Source organism: Neophocaena asiaeorientalis, unplaced genomic scaffold (assembly GCF_003031525.2).
Source record: "Neophocaena asiaeorientalis asiaeorientalis breed wild unplaced genomic scaffold, Neophocaena_asiaeorientalis_V1.1 scaffold495, whole genome shotgun sequence".
Lineage (NCBI taxonomy): Eukaryota > Metazoa > Chordata > Mammalia > Artiodactyla > Phocoenidae > Neophocaena > Neophocaena asiaeorientalis.
In genome coordinates, this window is record NW_020173512.1 from 129,570 (window position 1) to 151,810 (window position 22,241).

Here is a 22,241-nt window from a genome sequence, read left to right on the forward strand (position 1 = left end):
GGCCATTTACTTTCTCATTTAACCTAGCCTCTATCCTAAACGATCATCAAACCTTCTCATTTACACCGCCATCATACAAGAGGAATGATTAAAATGCCAGCCCCAATTCAAGTAATGATGTATGGCAGAAACAAATACATTTATATGCTTTCTAGAAAGATTAATAGTAGCTGGTGTTAGCTTGCCAAGTGCAGATGTACAAACTTTCTATCTGACACATAAATCAAACATAAGGCATATGGCATATTTTAAACACTGCTGATGTTACAATGATTTTAAATTACTCAGGTTCTGGAATAAACTATGTAGATGTTGACTAATGTGGCAATATATTCTGGATCTACCCTTATTAATTTAATGTTATAAAATATAATGGCATTAACCAAAAGAAGGTCTTAGGAATTAAGAAGAGAAAATGTAAACATATTTGAAATCAAGGGGTATATTTTTATAATGAGTTGTTTGCCAATTTGGGCAAATTCATTACAATATGGCTCCAGTAACCACTGTAAGTTAGTAAACTACAATGAGACTTTACTTTTTGGTCTCCTTAAAAGTGAAGTGAATGGAAAAGAAAAAGTGAACAAAATGACAAAAGAAACAAAGGAGCAAATAAATGAAGAAGGAGAGCAGGGTGATTTGTGATGTCAAATGAGCAGTGGCTGAATCAGAGATGCCCTGATGTACCAAGAACTACTTAAAAGTTTCCAAGTTGCCGGCCACTGAAACCAGCAATTGTGCAAAAATCAGTGGTGTTCAGGGTTAAGTAGGGCAGAGCACTAGACTGGAAACCAAAGAAGCCAGGTGAACTTCTCAATCCTACTGTTGGCTGGTACATTCCTTTTCAGGGATGTGGTAAAAATGACATGAGAGGTATGTCTAGGTTTGAAAAGCGCTTTGTAAACTGCTCGCTGGTCTGTCTGTGCAGGGGCCATCACCCCACCCCCTCCCTCTCCTCCTCGTCCTTAACCTCAAGTCACTTCCTACCACATCTTGGTCACTGTTTAAAACAAAATGATCTGTGCAGTCAAGTGGTCTAGGTATAAGAAGAAGCTTCAAAATTTTATTGGTAGAAATAACTTTTAAAAACATAAAATCTGGGGCTTCCCTGGTGGCACAGTGGTTGAGAGTCTGCCTGCCGATGCAGGGGACACGAGTTCGTGCCCCGGTGTGGGAAGATCCCACATGCCGCAGAGCGGCTGGGCCCGTGAGCCATGGCCGCTGAGCCTGCGCGTCCGGAGCCTGTGCTCGACAACGGGAGAGGCCACAACAGTGAGAGGCCCGCATACCGCAAATAAATAAATAAATAAAAGTAAATAAAATAAAAAAAAATAAAATCTGCAAATGGGTTTTACACCTGTTCAGGAAGGGTGGACTGAGCATTGTGATTCACGACAGCCCGAGGACATGGCTGTTGTGACATAAACAAGCTTTTCTGTCTCAATGAAACCGACAGGAAATAGAAGTCTGGGTCCTGATCTCTTTTCAGAGGGTCAGAATACTCTGTGCATGAAACACATCCTATTGGCAAGGGTCAAGGAAATGACCAAACTCAGGCCCATTGTGGGAGGTGATCAATCAAGATGAGTCACAAATACAGACCCAGGAGCAAGACATTTCAACAGGCGTAAAATGTTTCTCAGTGTGAGGTCCTGGGAGTTCCGGTGGCGCAGAGGTGGGGGGTTGCTGGCAGGGGAAAGAAAGCCAACTGTCTCAGGATTTAGAATACCCCACTTCTCTGAGATCCATAACTGCTTCATTAAAATGTGCGTATGCTGAGACTTTTTTGATACGATTGGTGGAGCCGTTGTTGCTGCCAAATACAAATAATCACATATCCATTCATTCCCTATTCATTCATGAACAGCTAGCGCGAGTCAGGTACTGTGTTAAGTACTGGGGATACAGCTGTCAACATGCAGAGGTGGGCTCTGGCTTTATGGAGCTTATATTCGAATGAAAAAGAGAGAGTAAAGGGAACCGTCCTACACTGTTGGTGGGAATGTAAACCGGTAGAGCCACTATGGAGAACAGTATGCAGGTTCCTTAAAAAACTAAACATAGAGCTACCATCTGATCCAGCAATCCCATTCTTGGGCATATATCTGGATAAAACCATAATTCAAAAAGATACATGCACCCCAATGTTCATTGCAGTGCTATTTACGATAGCCAGGACACGGAAGCAACCTAAATGCCCATCAACAGAGGAATGGATAAAGAAGATGTGGTACATATACACAATGGAATATTAGTCATAAAAAAGAACAAAATAATGCCATTTGCAGCAACTTGGATGGACCTAGAGATTGTCACACTGAGTGAAGTCAGAGAAAGACAAATATCATATGATATCGCTTATATGTGGAATCTAAAAACAAAGGGTACAAATGAACTTATCTACAAAACAGAAATAGATTTACAGATGTAGAAAATAAACTTATGATTCCCAGGGGTAAGGTTGGCGGAGGGATAAATTGAAAGATTGGGATTGACATATACACACTACTATATATAAAGTAGATAACCAATAAGGACCTACTGTATAGCACAGGGAACTCTACTCAATACTCTGTCATGATCTATATGGGAAAAGAATCTAAAAAAGAGTGGATATATGTACATGTATAACAGATTCACTTTGCGGTACGCCTGAAACTGACATAACATTGTAAATCAACTATACTCCAATAAAAATTTTAAAAACTATACTCCAATAAAAAAAAAGAAAAAGAGAGAGGAACAAAGAAAAATAAATATACAGAACAATGGCTTGTGATAATAATGATCATGATAAAAGCTATTAAGAAGTGGGGTGATGAAGCAGAGATTACATAGGAGTGCTGGGGGCTACTTCAGATAAGTAATCGGAGAAGCCCTCTCTCAGGAGGAGCCCTGAATGAGACCGAGCCAGCCAAGTGAAGAGCTGGGGAAAAGAGTCTTCCAAGCAGTGGAAACAAAAAGTGCAAAGGCCCTGAGACAGAAGGGTGTAGAGTAGTGAAGGCACTACAGAAAAGAAGCCAGGTGGCCAAGCACGGTGAGGAAGGGACAGGAGTGTGAGACGACGCTGGAAGAGTGGCCGAGAGCCACGTTTTGCATGCACACTGCGTCGACCAGGTTCAGGAGAATTAAAAGATAAAGGTTTTCAAAGCTTAATGGGTTTTAAAAGGCACAGTCTGATTTACATTTAAAGGTATTGAAACAGAGCAGGACCCTATGGTCCTTTCCCCACCATGTCCTCCACCTGCCTTTTGTCTATAGTAAAACTTTACTCAATAAGTTTAATCAGAGAAGTGAGAAAATGCAGAAGCTAAGGAAAACCATCAAACAGAACCAAATAATAACAGTTTAGTCATTAAGCAAAGTGAGGGACCTTTAGTTCCTTCTCAAGGGCTAAACATTCACAGCCATATCCTTTGAGCTGGTTTGTAGATACAGAAACCCACACCAGGTGGAAGAAGCTAACTACATGATGACCAGACTGCAGCCATGACAGAAGCTGCCACAGTTCTGAGAACAGGCCTCAAGGAAATGGGAACAAAGTCACCCTGGAACTGAAGACTAACTGTACTTGAAACAATCACGATGACGCTGGTCCGACCACTGCTTGGCCAATTTCAAGATGACGGTCGGAGCTGACTGTGCTGTTTCTGCAGGTAACCCTCCCCACCCTGGCTATAAACTCTTGCCCACTGACTGTCTGCTGCGGGGGAATTGGCCTTTGGACATGAGTCCCCCCTCCCCCCAGGTTGTCCTCCTCTGAAATGAAACAAACTTTCCTTTCCACCAACCTTGCCTCTTTATTAGCTTTTGAGTGGCAGGCAGCCAGACCCCACTTTCGGTAACAGTATCACTCTAGCTGCATGTCCCTTTGTATAAATACATAAAGTATAAACATAACCTTTATTCTAAAGAGGTTAGCATTTAGAGAAATCAGAAGGCATTTTGAAGGCATTTCCGAATATTTAAATAAAAATGATCTTAAAGGAACAGACATTCAGAAAGCACCAAACAGCTACCTGATAACCAGTAAGTACAATAATGGATTTGGGTTTAAAAACAATGAAAGATAATAAATCTACATACCTCCTCGTTGCACTAACAATGTGACCTCACTTCCCTTTGGACATTCGATCAGCATGTCCACAACTTGGTTGTGAGTCAGAGCCTGCACATTCTTCTTATTAACTTCCACTATAAGATCCCCTTCCTTCAGGCCTCGGCACCTTGGACTGTCGACAATCTGTTTCACTCTTTGGCCGCCACCTCCAGGACTGTCCGCAATAGTAAAACCAAAGCCCATTGGCCCTTTGACTATATGAACAGTTATGAGTTCTGGCTGAGTGGCTATGGAGGAAGCCAAAGAGACAGTGTCATTGGGGTAACCATGGGAACCGTTTGAAGCCACGTCTGCAGGGCTGCTTGGCCTGGCGTCCTTCATGCCATTGACTTTGCCTGTTTTACTACTGTGACTAGCCGGCGAGTCATAGGTCTCTTGCCCATTCACAATAATTGGTTCTTTATCCAAAATGGCCACAGAGGTCACTAAACTCGTGTTGGGGTCATCTGGGTCAAAAGGCAATGGATAACCTCGGCAGAGTTCAAGGTCCACGCTGGCACCGATGGGAATGGACTGGAAGATTTTCACAACTTGTGCGTGCGTGTGTCCCAAAACACAGGTGTCGTTCACACTCACAATCACATCTCCTGCAAAAGAGCTGACGGTTAAAAACACAGTGCCCAGAAAAGTTATATCAATGTTATACTATCAAATCCTACCAATAGGAAGCTGAACTGAAACTGTTTGGGGGTAGTACCGTAAAGCACAAAGAGACTGCTTCTATTAGTTATTTTATGCTAATCAGGCATTTTTGTAGCATCTAGTGTCTTCCCTGCTAATGAGAATATAATGATCATTGAAAGAACACTGGAGCTTTCTTCTGAAAAAAATTCTCACTATAAAAAACCAAGGTGAGAATTCATTTATTCAAATAGATCTACATTTTTAGTAAATTACTGCCTTACTGTACTCAACAGCACCCTAACAGTTCCCCAAAATGGGGAAATGTTAAAATGCTTCAAAACTTTTCATTTATACCAGGGAATGCATTTACTTAGTGCAGGAACCTTGTTCATTCGCCAAGTTTCTAAAGGACACTTACAAACTTATGAAATCATGGTGTCATCTGGTCCTGACCACACAGGACCGTGTGGTGTCTCATACCTGTTTCCATCTTGCCGTCCAACGCGGCGGGACCATCTAGGACCAAGCTCTTGATCTGCAGAAACTCGTCAGGCTCATCCCCTCCAACGACCGTGAAGCCAAAGCCACGACTGCTTTTCCGCAGCTTCGTGTGAATAAATTTGCCTTTCAACTCTGAAGGGTTTCGTGTAAAAAAGGGTTTGCCTGGATTAAAACAAGAAATGTATAAGGAACATCACCAAGAGTGAAAAGATGAATTAACTAAGAAATGATAAGAACTTAGAGCTAACTTCTCCAAGCTCCTGTGCTGGGGCATGTGGGCACAAAGGTGCCCTAAGAAAGTCCTCTCTTGATTTCAGTACTAAGGGAGTTCCTAGGCCCCTTTGTGTAAGGAGGGTGCTAGGGTACATAGTGCGTCAGCACAAAGATCCAAAAGAAAATGTAAGAGAAGGATGACATTGGTGTCCATCATCTGACATGGATCCCTAATTTTAGTTCATGTAGTCTGACAGCGAACTACATGAAGTTCTTCAGAGAAAGAGGAGCGGGTCTTTGCTTGGTGTCTTCTGTTTTGTCATCATTTATATTTTCCAGTATGGCTTCCAATATATTGCCTTGTGCTTGGCTTCCACTTATAAAACCAATTAAGCAAAAACTTTAGCTTTCAGACAAACAGAAAATTCATTCTCAAACTAAATAGATAATACTAGGAGACATAGTATAGTCACAAAGCATAACTTGACAAAAATGGAGAATCACTATATTAAAAATTAAAGAGTCATAACTCTACTGTGAATTGAATTCTAAAACTCACCTGATTTTTCCTGTTCATTTGCATTGCCTAACAATTTGTGGAATTGCCTAGATATGTCTGCTGTTAAAACTTAATATTTAAAAAACGTTTAGGACATGTGGCTTAGAATATTTAAGGAAAAAGAAAAAAACCTGAACTAAACAAAACAGTAACAAGAGCCAGATGGCTCCAAATTCAGTTGTCTTATTTAAAATAAATTAATAGATATACAGCTTCCAAACATGCTACCTAAGGTTTTATTGAGTTTTCTTGATAACATTCACAAATAACATTTTGTACACAAACCCAAAATTTTATTTTGGGTTTGGGCATTTCTCTGTAATTAAGAAGCTCATTGGAATTTCCCTGATTACCCCGGGTAGTGAACATCATTCTATGCTCAGACTCTTTCAACTCTCCTAATTATATTTCCCATCTCCCGCCCTGGCCACAGCTTCTCCACATGCCCTATTTCTTTTCTATCAAAAATGTTATACAAATAAATAAATAAATAAAAATTAAAAAATAATAAAACAAACGAACAGGAGAAAAAGTCTCCATGTCTCCATATACCCCTGCACTACCAGGCTGGCACCCAGGAAGGAAAGTTATTTTTGGTTAGCTGTATCTTTTTTAAAAGGTCTCTGGGCACACATACAATCTTTAATTGCACACTTCAAAAGTTTCTGGCTCTTAAGAAGGCTGTTTTAAATTGCCTGGAGTCACAGGTCTGCTCACTCACCTCCTCCTCTCTAGAGCAGTCCCAAGGCTGGTGGGAAGCATGACAAACTACAGCCCTGTCACCGTGGCTAATGAAAGGTGAGACCTAGCAGGATTCACCATGCGAAGTCGTCTGCCAGAGCACCAGGGAGGTGATGTCAAGTGCAGCCAGGGCTTGTACTGAAACAGTTGCTATGGTAATTACTAGATGGAAAATCGAGGACCGTTGAGATAACCCCCAAATTTTCCTTTTTGGGATATGTGAATAGCAGACATTCTTGAGGCAGAGGCTACTAGGGCGAGCTCGAAGGGAAATGTATTTCACTTATGCAAAGACATCAATGGCATCACCTTCCCAGTGAGGCTTTCTCTGTCCACCGTATTAAAAACTGCAATACCTCCTTCAACATTCACAATCCCCCTTACCTGCTTTATTTCTGTTGTTAGCATTTACCACCACCCCACACAGTATACATCTTACTTATTGGTTGGGGGTTTTGTCTCCCTCTCCCCAGCCCCTTGCAGGAGGAGCACTGCACATGCCCACCCACACAACACTAAAATGGAAACCCCATAAGGATTTCTGCTTGTATATCCAGTGTCTAGAACGCGGCCTGTTTCATTGTATGTGCTCCAAAAACGTGTGTTGAATGAATGAATGAACAACAGTGCAAAGAAATGAGATTTAACGTGTCGTTGAGAAGGCAGAAAGAGGTGGATGAGTGTGTAAGTTTCCCACCCTGATTACAGGCAAAGTTACAAAATGTAAAAATGTATCTGGCAGATTATCTGAATGAAATGTTTTAAAGCCATTAGCATATTTTGAGCTCAGAATGTTTTCAGCTTAAGAGACATGAAGAAGACATTGAAATTACACCACTGACTTCCTGTTTCAACACTTAACTAGGGAGGGAGGATCAGAGGGTTTCACATTTATGCACGTTTTTTTTTTGTTTTTTTTTTTTCGGTACACGGGCCTCTCACTGCTGTGGCCTCTCCTGCTGTGGAGCACAGGCTCCGGACGCGCAGGCTCAGCGGCCATGGCTCACAGGCCCAGCCGCTCTGCAGCATGTGGGATCTTCCCGGACCGGGGCACGAACCCATGTCCCCTGCATCGGCAGGCGGACTCCCAACCACCGCGGCACCAGGGAAGCCCCTATGCACGTTTTATTATGTTTTATGTATGGGTAGATCATCAGTTATTATAGTTTTGGAAAAGAAATGCTTTTCTACCCACAAGCAGTGGAATGTGGAGCTCTCTGCTGCAGCTCTGTGGCACGTGTCATTTTCTAAGAGATGCTAATATTTTTACTAGTCACCACTTGTAGATGTGGTTATGTGTGAGGATCACCTGGGCAACTTTTTAAAGATGTACTCTTTAAAGATGTAGGGGCTGCCCTGGAATCACTGAATCAGGATCTTCTGGGTCTCGGCCCAAACATCTACTCTTGAATAACCCATAGGTGCTTGTTCTCTGCCAAGCTGCACTATTCCTGGTAATACTGTTTGAATACCCTACACTAGTGCTGACCAAGAGCACGTCCTGTGACACAGGAAATGCTCTGTATCCACACTGTCCAACATGGCAGCTGCTGGTCACACGCAGCTCTTGAGCCCTTGAAACATGGCTAGTGGAACCGAGGAACTGAATTTTTGAGTTTTTAATTGTAATGAACTTGAGTTTAACTGGTAACATGTAGCCAGTAGCAGCCAAACTGGATGGCACACATTGAGATTATGCAATGAAGTATCCCCACAAAAAACTACAACAAAAAGGTGTTAGCCAAAAGTTAAACTGTTCCTAATGACAGCTAGGGTTCAAATCTGTGCTCTACTACTTCCTGGCTGTGTGGCTTTGGGCAAGTTACTAAACCTCTCTCTGCCTGAGGGTCAGATGCATACGTGGAGGTAATGGGGGTACCAACCTCAACATTCACATGATGGTTGTAAGGAAGAACTGTGGACAGATAACATAGGTAAAGTGCTTCGGGAGGTGGCTGCTGCATAAAAGAGCTCAACAAATGTAGGCTATTATTTTGATGATGGTGGTGGTGAAATGGGTGGGGTAAACAGGCAGCTACAAAAATCTCTCTCTGAGCATAAGGTGGAAGATGGAGAGATTTCCCAAGAGCAGATCTCTTTAAAATTATCATTTGCTGGGATGAGAAGTACACTCTTGATCAGAAGCAAGTTTAGTTGAGCAGTGAACTTAGCAAAATTAATACCAAACAATCTAACCCTATTAGCTATACAGCTTCTTCCTGAGAGTACTGTCAGGAACATAGACCAGGATGCTTACCCAGCAGGCAGGGAACTCAGAGTTGTAACCTATGATGATAATATCCAATTTAATGTTTCTCACAATTGCAGCTTGGAGTCAAAGGGTATGGATTTAAACTGGCTTCTGTATCCATTATATTCCAAAGATATGACTATATGTGAAAGACAAGAATCAATGTAGAGACTATGGAGTAGAAGGGTTTTAAGAATAATGACTAGTTCTCGCAGGGAGTTCAGTGAGCCTCTCCCAAACCCTAACCACTATGGGAGCCTAGAGGACTAAAATAAAAAAGAAAAGGAAAGAAAGGCCTAAAACAAGAGAAGAATCTGAGATAAAGTTCCTAATAGAGATCAATTCCATCTGGACTCTTAACTCAGCTGGTGCACTAGGCATGTGGCACCCAGAACCTGAAACTGTAAAGCTTTAATTGCTTTAATCTCTAAGACAATTCTTTAAGGAAGCTAGGCTGTTATCATGCATGTACATACGCTGTTTCACACAATAATAAATTTAGCAGAGGCGATTAGGTCTAGTTCGGGGTATCCCCCAGTGGAAAATAAAACCAGTCTCCTGCCTCCACAGGATTTAAAGTCTGAAGAGGAAACTGTTGTTAGATAATTTAACACAAATAAACACTAATTATCAACAGTTAAATTCTAGAAATAAGAAGTTTAGGATGGGAAGAGTGAATAAGACAGGGGAATCCAGCAAAAACCTTAGATGAGTAGAAGTTAGCCAAACAAAGAGTGGGAGGAAAAGACAGCTGCACACAGGGAACAGCATATGCAAAGGCCCTGATGTGGTCCATAGTTTTGCTGATTTAAGGAATTGAAAAGAGGTTCAAGGAACTGAAAAGTTAGTGTAGCTAACTTACCATGAGCAGGAAAATAAGACAACATGAGGCCACAGAGGAATTTCATATTTAAAAAAATACAAAGCAGGCCCCAATCATGTTGATATGAATTAACATGTTATTATCTTCTATGTTCTATCTGTATTAAAACCATTAACATCATAGAAAAGTATAAAATTATTTTATATAAGTTGATATTAATACCAATCTCATGACAATATCAGCTAAAAGGGAAACAATTTTTCTTATGAAAATTACAATGTAGGAATGAAAATTAGGGAAAAGAGTTATTCTACTTATCTTTTAATGTCTGACACAATTATTTATTTCTTTTAAAATGTTGAGAGAAGGAACACAAATTTTACAGTTTTTTTCATGGTTCTGCAACACAAACTCCCCAACACTATCAAATATGCTGCTTGTTCTATTTTTTTTATTTAAAAGAAAAAACTAAACAAAAAACCCCAAAACCTTTTCTATCCCTTAAGAGTAATGAGGCCTGAAAGTAGCAAGATTCTGGAGCTTCCAATTTTCAAAAATGAATCTCTGTAGGGGATGCATACTACTTGTGAATGTAAATAAGTGAGACCCAATGAAGCGATGTAAAACATGCATAAATGCCCAAACTGCAGCAAGAATAGAGGTTAGAGTTTACAACACAATAATATCAAACCATTTTACATTTACAAGAAAATCTTAGTCAAAAGCAAATACGTTGACTAGAATCTTGAAATATCTAGTGTTGAATTTTCAGTGTATCTTATTTAACACAATATTAAATATCTGTGGTCTTGAAATCGAGGATTCACAACTCTAAAATGATTTTGCCCCCACCCCCAGGGGCATTTGGCAATATCTGGTGACTTGTGTGTCACAAAGTGGGAGGGATTCTCCTGACACCTAGTGGGCAGAGGCCAGGAACACTGCTCAGTGTCCTACAATACATACAGGACAGCCCACAACAAAGAACTGTCTAGGAACAATTCTTTGGAATGACTTGGGCGTTACAAGATTCCACTCTGTAAAGTTTCTTTAAAAAAATTAAAATTTTGAGCCAAATTAGGATGCAATTATAAAAACACTTTACCCTGAAGTGGAGCTTCTCTGGCCTGCTCCGGATTGCTTGGGGGGTGGTTTGGAATAATAGGAGGCACGAGCGATGAATGATCTTCTGTCCATTCTACAAGAAGACAAGAAACAGTTTGCTGTTTTTCCTTCCATTTGCTTATGTAAGATTATTACGTAGGTCGCCTTCCTTAGGATTCACCTTCTTCTTCATTATAAAACTTAATTATAAAACTACCCAAACCTATAAAACCAGAAGCAGAGAGCTTCGAATGAAAAGAAACTGGTATCTGATCCCACTCTATGTTAAGGATAATAAGGTCCCTCCCACTGTGTGTGTGTGTGTGTGTGTGTGTGTGTGTGTGTGTGTGTGTTTCTGTCTCTTTCTCCTAAGATCTTTGAGGACAGAAATACAACCAATAAAAACACAACTAATAAAATCTCCAGCTCTCTCTGGCTGGAGAGTACAAAGTGAGACCAAGTAAAAAATATCAGGAAAGATATAGAGTTAACTAAAGCTGGCCCAATATTGGAGAAACTTCTCTAATGCAATTTAGACCTAGGCTGGGCTGCTGAAGCCTGCTTGTCTGGGGTAGTGAAGGTGGATTGTACCAGTTTACTAAGGTGAGATCCCCTATCATCTCTCAAACCCAAATGGGACCCATTAGTAAAACTCCTGAGTCCTAAGTCATACTCACTTTGGAGGCCCAGAAATAACCCACTATGAGTGACCCTTGAGATCTACCCCAAAGTCACTTTTCCAGCTAAGCTAACATAGTCAGGTGTATATGTACATCAATTTTAACACTCATATTTTAATTGTACACTCCCATTCCCCAAACTCATAAAAAATTTTTTTAAATTTTAAATAGAAAGAGATTAAGGTAGAAAGGAGACCTTTTCAATGGGTGAGTATATTCACACACACATAGACACATACAAACACACTCTCTCTAAAATACAGTCTATGGCAGTGGTTGTCAAACTATGACTTACAGGCCAAATTGGTCCTCATGTCTATTTTTATAAAGCTTGTAAGCCAAGAATGGTTTCTACATATTTAAATGATTGAAAAAAATCTAAAAAGAATATTTTGTAACACATGAAAATTACATGAGGTTCAAATTTTAGTGTTCACACATAATGTTTTACTGAAACACAGCCATGTCCACTTGTTTACATATAGTCTGTAGCTGTTTTCATACCATACGGGCAGAGATGAGTAGTTTTAATAGAGACTGTATGAATAGCAAAGCCTAAAGTATTTATTATATGGCCATTTAGAGAAAAAGTTTGCCAACTTCCATGCTATGGTCTATATTTATTATATTCAATATTATAATAAGAGAAGTATTATACTTGATATTCATATACCTGATATTCACATATTACATTGAAGGGGTACTAAGCCTATTATTTTTAAAGATTGCAATGAAAAATGAGGAAACACCTAAGCATCTATTAATAAACAGATGGCTAAATGAAGTGCAGAGATTCATAAAAGGGAATAATATGCAGTCATTAAACATTACAAGGTAGGAAACCTTCAAGATGGCGGAGGAGTAAGACATGGAGATCACCTTCCTCCCCACAAATACATCAGAAACACATCTACATGTGGAACAACTCCTACAGAACACCTACTGAACGCTGGCAGAAGACCTCAGACCTCCCCAAAGGCAAGAAACTCCCCCACGTACCTGGGTAGGGCAAAAGAAAAAAGAAAAAACAGAGACAAAAAAATAGGGATGGGACCTGCACCTCTGGGAGGGAGCTGTGGAGGAGGAAAAGTTTCCACACACTAGGAAGCCCCTTCACGGGAGGTGTCGGAGGGTAAGCTTCGGAGCCACGGAGGAGAGCACAGCAACAGGGGTACAGAGGGCAAAGCGGAGACATTCCTGCACAGAGGATCAGTGCCGACCAGCACTCACCAGCCCGAGAGGCTGGTCTGCTCACACGCTGGGGTGGGCGGGGGCTGGGAGCTGAGGCTCCGGCTTTGGTCGGATACCAGGGAGAGGACTGGGGTTGGCTGCGTGAACACAGCCTGAAGGGGCTAGTGCACCACAGCTAGCCGGTAGGGAGTCCGGGAAAAAGCCTGGACTTGCCTAAGAGGCAAGAGACCACTGTTTCAAGGTGCGCGAGGAGAGGGGATTCACAGCGCCACCTAAACGAACTCCAGAGACGGGCGCGAGCCGCGGCTACCAGCACGGACACCACAGATGGGCATGAGATGCTACGGCTGCTGCTGCAGCCACCAAGAAGCCTGTGTGCGAGCACAGGTCACTCTCCACACCTCCCCTCCCGGGAGCCCATGCAGCCCACCACTGCCAGGGTCCCGTGATCCAGGGACAACTTCCCTGGGAGAGCACACGGCGCGCCTCAGGCTGGTGCAATGTCAGGCCGGCCTCTGCTGCTGCCGGCTTGCCCCGAACTCCGTACCCCTCCCTCCCCCTGGCCTGAGTGAGCCAGAGGCCCCGAATCAGCTGCTCCTTTAACCCTGTCCTGTCTGTAGGAACGCCCTCAGGCGACCTACACGCAGAGGCAGGACCAAATCCAAGGCTGAGCCCCAGGAGCTGTGCGAACAAAGAAGAGAAAGGGAAATCTCTCCCAGCAGCCTCAGGAGCAGCAGATGAAATCTCCACAATCAACTTGATGTACCCTGCATCTGTGAAATCCATGAATAGACAACAAATCATCCCAAAACTGAGGTGGTGGACTTTGGGAGCAACTGTAGACATGGGGTTTGCTTTCTGCATCTAATTTGTTTCTGCTTTTATGTTTATCGTAGTTTAGTATTTAGAGTTTATTATCATTGGTAGATTTGTTTATTGATTTGGTCGCTCTCTTCGTTTTTTTTTTTATATATATAGATAATCTTTTTGTTTTTCCTTTTTTTCTTTTTGTGAGTGTGTATGCTTCTTTCTGTGATTTTTTTCTGTATACCTTTGCTTTTACCATTTGTCCTAGGGTTCTGTCCTTTTTTTTTTTTCAGTATAGTTTTTAGTGCTTGTTATAATTGGTGGATTTGTTTTTTTGGTTTTGTTGCTCTCTTCTTCCTTTTTTCAAATTACTTTTTATTTTTTTTAAAAAAAAATTTATTTTAATAACTTTTCTTTTCCTCCCTCCCTCCCTTCCTTCCTTCTTTCTTTTTTTTCCTCCCTTTTCTTCTGAGCCGTGTAGCTGACGGGGTCTTGGTGCTCCAGCCGGGTGTCAGGGCTGTGCCTCTGAGGTGGGAGAGCCGAGTTCAGGACATTGGTCCACCAGAGACCTCTTGGCTCCACATATCAAATGGTGAAAGCTCTCCCAGAGATCTCCATCTCAACGCTAAGACCCAGCTCCACTCAATGACCAGCAAGCTACAGTGCTGGACACCCTATGCCAAACAACTAGCAAGACAGGAACACAACCCCACCCGTTAGCAGAGAGGCTGACTAAAATCATAATAAGGTCACAGACACCCTGAAACACACCACCGGACGATGGGAGGGAGACGCAAGAGGCAGGGGATATGGGGCTATATGTATATGTATAGCTGATTCACTTTGTTATAAAGCAGAAACTAACACACCACTGTAAGGCAATTATACTCCAATAAAGATGTTAAAAAAAATTTTAAGGTTAAAAAGAGGTAAATCTATATTAAGTAGCATTGAAATTTGTGCAAGAAATATATTTAAGTGACAAAAACAGGTCACAAAACTAATACATATACAAATACATAATATATTAATATATAAATTATGATCTACTTTTTGTAAAAAGATGCATATTTGTACATCCCCAGAAAATTTCTGCACAGTGTTTATTGCTGAGAGTGGGATGGGAACCAGTAGGGCCTCCACTGGCTTAAATGGAGAACTTATATGTTCTCCACTCCTGAATTGTTCATATTTTTGTGAAGAGCGTGAACTAACTTGCAGTTTTTTAAAAGCACTGAAAATTAACAGCGTTTTCTGATTCTTATATGTAATGTTCCTAAAATTAAAAGTTAGTTTCATACCCAGCACCTCCTCTTAACGTGCTGAAAGTGGTTTGGATTTAGATACCAGGTGCTGTGCAAAAGCTACTGAGCCCAAGGTAGTTCTTTCACCATCAGAAACGTTCTCCAATCTAACGGCAGCCCCTTTCTAAATTAGAGTGGAGACTGGGTGCTTTTCAACTGGGCCCCCCACTTTAGCTGTCCAGGTTCAGGGTATGGAATCTAGCAGAGGCTCTGCATTACTCCCCACCCTTCCAGGACATCCAGTCCCCAGCACCGCAAAGGACGTGATGCTCGTGGCCAGTTCTGACCACACGGGGGTGTCAGCGCCCAGGCTTTGCCTGGAGCTCCTTGGCCCACAGATCACGGGAGAGCGAACCTTCTGGCTGCTGCTGCTGCTGCTGCTGTTGCTCCAGCTGCTTCTTCCGTTTGGCTTCTAGAACCGGGTTCTCATATTGTGTCTTCCTGTTGATGTGGCTGGAGCAGAAGGCAGATTGCATTCAGTTAGGAAACATTGCATCCCACAAGCAAAAAGCCAATCAGTCCAAGTCCCTTGATTAGACCTGAGCAAAGCAGGTGGTCTCAGATGTCGAGCATCTTGTGTCAAAAAGCACAGTCACGAAGATACAATAAAATAAAAATGAATGGTTTCCATATACTGACTGCTTATTTGTCCCAAGCACTGTGCTACCAGCTTTACATGTATTTTATTTTTAAAATCTTCAATAAATGCTAGGATAGAGGTCCTATTTTTATTCCTATTTTATGGATAAGGAAGGGAAGTTTCTGAGCAGTTAAGAAACAGCTCACCTAACAAAACGGAACTAGTCAACAGTAAAGAGGATTCAAGCTCAGACTGGCCTGCTTTCAAGTCCCAGGATTATAACCACTGACTCTGCCAAATGCCCAAGGAATCATGTGACGGGAGGGTGTTTCTTTAATTCAACAAGAAGTCGATTATAGAATTATTTTAAGAGGAGATTAAAGTGAAGATGTGGTGTTGTCTGTAATAAGTAATGCCAGAAATTCTGCGTAACTTTCTACAACAGAGTTCACGGAAGCATAAGCATTTCCCAAACGATCAAGTTAAAAGAAGGACTCTACCAACATCTGTCAACTATTCTGATCAATAGGCATGGAGTCAGGATTCAAAGGATATGCCTTAGGCAAAAAGACTCCAAATGCAGCTAACCTAAGCAAATGTGATGTGTTCAAAGTGACAAAGACCCAGATACTTCAGATGGCTCCAAAACTAATAAGGCCAAGGCAAGATAAAAATACACACATACACACACACAAACATATATATAAATCCAAATGCATATTTTTTTGCCATCACCCTATTTAGTGTATGTATATGAACATACACACATAGTACACAGACACACAAGGATAAACATATTCCTATCTTTTTTCCTTCATCAAAATCATACTTCATAAGAAGTTTGAAAATATTCCTATTATGTGATTATTTAGAACTCAGAATATTTTTTCAAGCCAGGCTTTATATTTTAAAGACAGGCTTGTCAAGTAGGGTGGATAGACTGACTACCCTTAATTCCTATTATAGGACTACTTGTTTATTTCCTAATTCTGGTAGGCAATTTCATGCTAAGATATAGTCTAACATTCACAGGCACATGGATCTGAGAAGACAGGGAGGAGAAATGTATGGTAAGGTAACAACTCGCCCCTCACTCCAAGTCTCTTTAACCATCAAAGCTGTAGTCATTTATTCTTTTTCTCTTTTGATGCACAAATTATTTGAGGGAGAACTCAAAACAAGCCCCAATTAGACAGGAGCCCCACTGTATATCTGTGAGAAAAATGATCTGTAGGGCACACAGAGGCATTTTATGAGGGTCAGGGAAACGACTAAGATCACCTTTCTTTCTCTTTTAAATTTTTTAAAATTAAATTTTTTTTTATTGAAGTATAGTTGATTTACAATGTTGTTAATTACTGCTGTACAGCAAAGTGATTTGGTTATACATACATATATATATATATATATATACACACACACACACACACATTCTTTTTTAAAAAAATGTTCTTTTCCATCATGGTTTATCACAGGATACTGAACATAGTTCTCTGTGCCATACAGTAGTACTTTGCTGCTATCCATTCCATATGTAAAAGGCTACATCTGCTCACCCCAACCTCCCACTCCATCCCTCCCCCAATCCCCTCCCCCTTGGTAAACACCACTCTGCTCTCTATGTCTGTGATCCTGTTTCTGTTTCATAGGTAGGTTCATTTGTGTCATATTTTAGATTCCACGTCTAAGTAATATCATATGGTATTTGTCTTTCTCTTTCTGACTTACTTCACTTAGTATGATAATCTCTAGATGCATCATGTTGCTGCAAATGGCATTCAAGTTGGCCTTTCTAAGGCCCCCAATCCCCAATCTTTCTGTTAGGTAAAGAGGTGGCAATGTGGGTATTGACCAAAGACACTTGCTATATTGAACTCGTAATTTTTTACAATAAGATGCTGAGCATTTTATGGCTTGGCATTGTTGCATCATATGTTTCTATCACCAGGGTATTATACGAATAACTTTTCGTTGGCAGCAGCGTGAGTGATAGAAAACGTTCCAGTGATAGAAAGCGTTCCAAGTTATCTTCATTGTGGCAGATAGGATTTTGATGACAGAACATTTATATGGCATGTGTTTCTTTTGTAAGATCTTTTATTATTTATTACTCATCTTTCTCAGAGGAGATGATGTAAAACATTTTTTCAGTGTTTACCCACTTAGGTTTCTTTTATTTTCTTTGAGTATCATCCTACCAATATATAACTGTGATGAAAGGACCAAGTGTATGCCTCTTGCTAGAATAAGGTACATGGTAAAGACGTAGTGATGAGGGTTTGAGACTCTTAGAAATGGAACACAGGAACCACAGGTATGGTAAAGGCAAAGAGGCTTACACAGTCTTGCCACTTAGGCTAGTTCTCAATTTCCTTCTTAATTGTGGCAGCGTTTCATATTATTTAGATCTGTCTGACCCTTCTGCAAAGTCTGAATGAATAAATAAATGATTACTGAGAACTTCAGACTTAAGCAGGGCAAGAAATAGGCAAAACTGATTCTTTTCCTGAAGATAAACAACCCATACTCAGTGTACTGACTCCTTGCTTTTCTCATTCATTCAACTAATACTTATTATTCAGTACCTGCCATAGGTCAGGACTATGTTGGGCTTTGGTAATACAGTGATAAACAGAAGACATGGATACTGCCCTCATGAATTTTATAATATAATTTATCATCATTAGATTTGCTGAATATTTTTTCATTATAAAATTAATATTATGTTACTATTATTATTGTTTCTGCCTTATCACAATGGCAAACTCTGTTCAGCATACGTGTAAATAATTACAGAAGGGTGCAAACTCAAATGTGTTTTAACAGGCACTTACTCTACATAGTAGATACCATAGACAGGGTCATCAATCTTTTCCCAACCAGCAGGCAGTTCTGAAAAAGAAAAGAACATTCAGACCAAGAAGAGCATATTCTTGAAGAGCCTAAGGATTTTCAACAACTGGGTTAGGCAAAAAAAGACAGACTCATAAAATAATGCCTTAAATCCAATTAAAACTGCGTATCCTAACCAAAAAAAAAGAGTGAGAATTATTTTATTGGTGTATTTTTCTACACGAAAAGCAATTCTTTACTGATATTTTGCACAAGCAAATGAAACTTAATAAAATGCAGTCTCAGGTGCCTTCATTCTAAATCAACTATTAAATGAGATTTTAATGGAAATATAGTTAAGTTTTGCCTCAAACGCCGAGTTCCTATTTTAAATATTCGCTGTTTTCTCATTTTACTGCTAGACTACCTTATCACACAAGCAAAAATGCATGAATGTTTCCTTTCATTTTCAATACAATAGTGCCGTTTCTGTTCTCCCTGGAATAAATTAAAATTTGCATCTTATTTTCTCCTTGTTCCTAATTAAAATGCTACCGAGTAAATAAAAAATGGCCACATGGAGTTGGATTTTTGAATTGCACACATCTACAACTCAATTGCTATATCTGGACAGGCCCGTCTTCACCGGGGCTGTACCTATGAAAGCAGAAACACAGGTCCTGCTCTCCAAGACTCACTACCTAAGGGGGTAGACTTTTTTCCTCTAAATGTGGTGGTAGAATGGCATTGGGTGATATGTATGCCTTTCTGAAAACTCACCTGTGCTCTACCGAACTTCATAAGGTTTCATATCAAAGGTTGCAACTTCATTAACTAGGTAACAGTGGGTTCTGTCATAATGAGAACCTACTGTGAAAAAGCCCACTGCACCAGATGATTTGGTGAAAGAAGCAACTACATTGTATTTTGCGTCGTTAAACAAGTCTTCAGGCAGAGCAGCACTTCTCCTTAAATTTCTTTCCCTTCTTTTTGGTTCAAGGTAAGAAACGGAGTCACGTGCACGTGCACATATACACACACAGGGCTAATTACTTAAAGTTTATGTTTTGCTCAGATTTGGCTGCACATCAAGAGACATTAGTTTCATGGTTTTTGCTCCACCTGATATTTGTTTTCAAACGAAGAGACAGGTTCCCCCCCTTTGCTTCCTTTTTTTAAACAAAACACTTAGCAGGTTTTAAGGAAGTCTTTGGATTCTGGGAGACATAAGCTACTAAAAGGCAAGGCAGGGCCAACATGCAGATGTTGATATAACTCGGCATTTCTGTACACAGCGTCTTGCTGACGGATGCAAATCAAATGCCTGGGAAATGGTTTCCCCTTACAATGCTGGAAATTACCATTTAAATGCAAACGAACCAGGAAAACATCTCCAAAGAGTTGGGAAATCAGAAGATTACAAAAAGGCCAATTGGTGCCCACACATGTGCTTGTGCTGCCATGGGGCAGAAGAGCGAGTGGGTGTGAGGGGACCACATCATGTTTAACCAAACTTCTTTTCAAAATCTGTAACCTTAATATATGGCCTGATTATCTTCAGATAAAATAGGAGAAAAAATTAAGAATTCAACTCATTCCATTTATTTGTCAAACATTTATTTAGTGCCTACTGTCTGCCTGAAGGTATGCTAGGTGCCAGGTACACAAAGATAATTACAAGTGCACCGGCTGGGCAGACAATTCATACATCACAGGGTAAGTGCTTTGATGGAGGTCCAAGGAGGCTGCAAGATAAGAAGCCACCTCTGACTTTGCCCTGTCACCTACTCAACAATTTCCATACTAGAGTTGAGACATGAGGTCGGTCAACTGGTATTTCTGGACATTTGTAAATTGAAACACATCTTCTGGGACAGATTAGCAAACTCCAGAAATGTTCCAGTTTTTCCAGCTAAAACTCATTTAAAATTGAAAAGACAGATTTCTCACTTCCCATGTGGTGATTAACTTAATAATAGGAATTAGTCTCTGAAAGCTTAAAATAGAAATGGGTCATCGATTTAGAAACAGAAGATGTTTGTCTTCCAATGTGCCATTTGGTTCTAAAAAGTTGAAAATGGCAGAAAATACTGAAGCCCAGAAAATGACGGCATTACAAATTTTTTTTTCTCTAAACTACTCTAAAGATACATAGAGAGCCACACCCCCATGTCTAACAACTGTCAGACATCAGAACAGTCTGTACAAGATGTCACCGAGATTTCAGGTGGCTCAGACCCTTTTGGGGTTGTCCAGATCTTGGTCTGAACTTTAGCCCTAATGTTTTTGTTTTTGTTTTCTTAACACCTTTATTGGAGTATAATTGCTTTACAATGGTGTGTTAGTTTCTGCTTTATAACAAAGTGAATCAGCTATACATATACATATGTTCCCATATCTCTTCCCTCTTAGCCCTAAGGTTTTATCAGTCTAGTGTTTGGCTAGTTACTTAACATCTCGAAATCACATCTTTGTCCTGGATTTACCTCAAAGGTCAACTGTAGACTAATTAAGGATGTTTGTAAAACCTTTTACACAGCACCTGGCACCTAAGCTCAGCTAATGGCAACGGTTCTAGGAAAGCCCAAAAGGAACTGGACAAATCTATATGGCCTGCTTGCTTGCTGTTCCTACCACTAAAAATCTCATGTTGTACTAATCATCGCCATGGAAGTGAATATGGAGCAGAAAAATGTTCCAAGAGTTGTGTCAGGGCACAGACTGAAAGTCATGTTCACAGCCAGAGATATGGTTCTACACTGTAATTCAGTGTTGATTGGGAGGGGATCTCATTTCCCTATCTCATGAATACTCTGTAATTCGAAAAGAAGGTTCTTCAAGTGCTTTTTCATTCTGGGGAGATTACTGCAGAAGATGTGATAAATTCTGCAAAACCAAAGTGCATAATGGAGCTAGTGACCCAGCCCAGACAATAGAGTTCAGAAATGACAATTCTGCAATCAAATGGTCTGTCCAACACCCAAGCCCACCGCCCCTGCCTCTCAGAGGCAGATTATAGAGAGGGTTTCCTTGTCACATCTGGAATTGTACTGTTCATTGAAAACCTGACAGTTGCTATTGTTTGCAATTAGGATCCTCTTATTAAGAAAATGGGCAGTGAGCTTGTCAAAGGAATCTGAAGTGAATGCAAGGAAAAACTGTGCGTGTGTGTGCGTGTGTGTGTCTGTCTGTCTGTGAATAAGGACACATCTGGGCCATTTCTATTGTATACATGTTTCTCTCCTGCCCCATATTAAACACAAAAAGTATCATAAGGAAACACTGAAAAGTCCAACAAGAAAGAATTAGTTACTAAATCAGAAAACTGGCAAAAACAACATGTGCTGATCTCAGGGGCAAATATTAAGACATATTATTATTAAGTCTCCTCTTAAGCCCAATGAGAGCTCCTCTTTCAGCCCCTCTTTACAGGTAAGGAACAGGAAGCTAAGGGAAGGTGAATGACTTGCCCAAGGTCACAGAGCAAGTAAGTGGCGGAACCCAGATATGAGTCTAGGCAACCTGCCCTGACTCCAGAGACAGCTCCCACTTCACCAAACCATCTCCCAGAACTGTGGCTCTGGCTATGAGAAGGTAAGAAGGTAAGTAAGCCAGTAAAACTCACTTTGTAGAGTCTCTAACAGCACAGGAAAGTTTCTACAATGTTACAGATACATGAGAAAAGAAGACAGTTGATTCTTTCCTGAAAACTTCAACATTCAAGCTTCCACAGAAGCAAATAAGGCTGTGCCCTTAAGCACAGTGGAATTATCTCACCAACTTCCCACACACAGTGGTGGGCACTCACACACATTAGTCAGGTGGCCAGAGTAGTTTAAATTGGTTCCGCAGGGGCTTCCCTGGTGGCGCAGTGGTTGAGAGTCCGCCTGCCGATGCAGGGGACACAGGTT

The 22,241-nt window shown here is 40.8% G+C and overlaps 1 protein-coding gene across 1 annotated transcript in view; it reads right to left on the bottom strand.

Annotated features, from left to right (window-relative positions):
• The window catches only part of MAGI1 (membrane associated guanylate kinase, WW and PDZ domain containing 1), a 609,319-nt gene that overhangs the window by 76,054 nt on the left and 511,024 nt on the right, over window positions 1-22,241 (bottom strand). The window contains exons 9-13 of the mRNA XM_024747645.1: window positions 18,333-18,390; window positions 15,274-15,371; window positions 10,938-11,030; window positions 5,225-5,407; window positions 4,087-4,707 (exon numbers count right to left, since the gene is read on the bottom strand). Coding sequence (XP_024603413.1) covers window positions 4,087-4,707; window positions 5,225-5,407; window positions 10,938-11,030; window positions 15,274-15,371; window positions 18,333-18,390 — 1,053 coding nt within the window. The remainder of the gene's footprint in view (window positions 1-4,086; window positions 4,708-5,224; window positions 5,408-10,937; window positions 11,031-15,273; window positions 15,372-18,332; window positions 18,391-22,241) is intronic.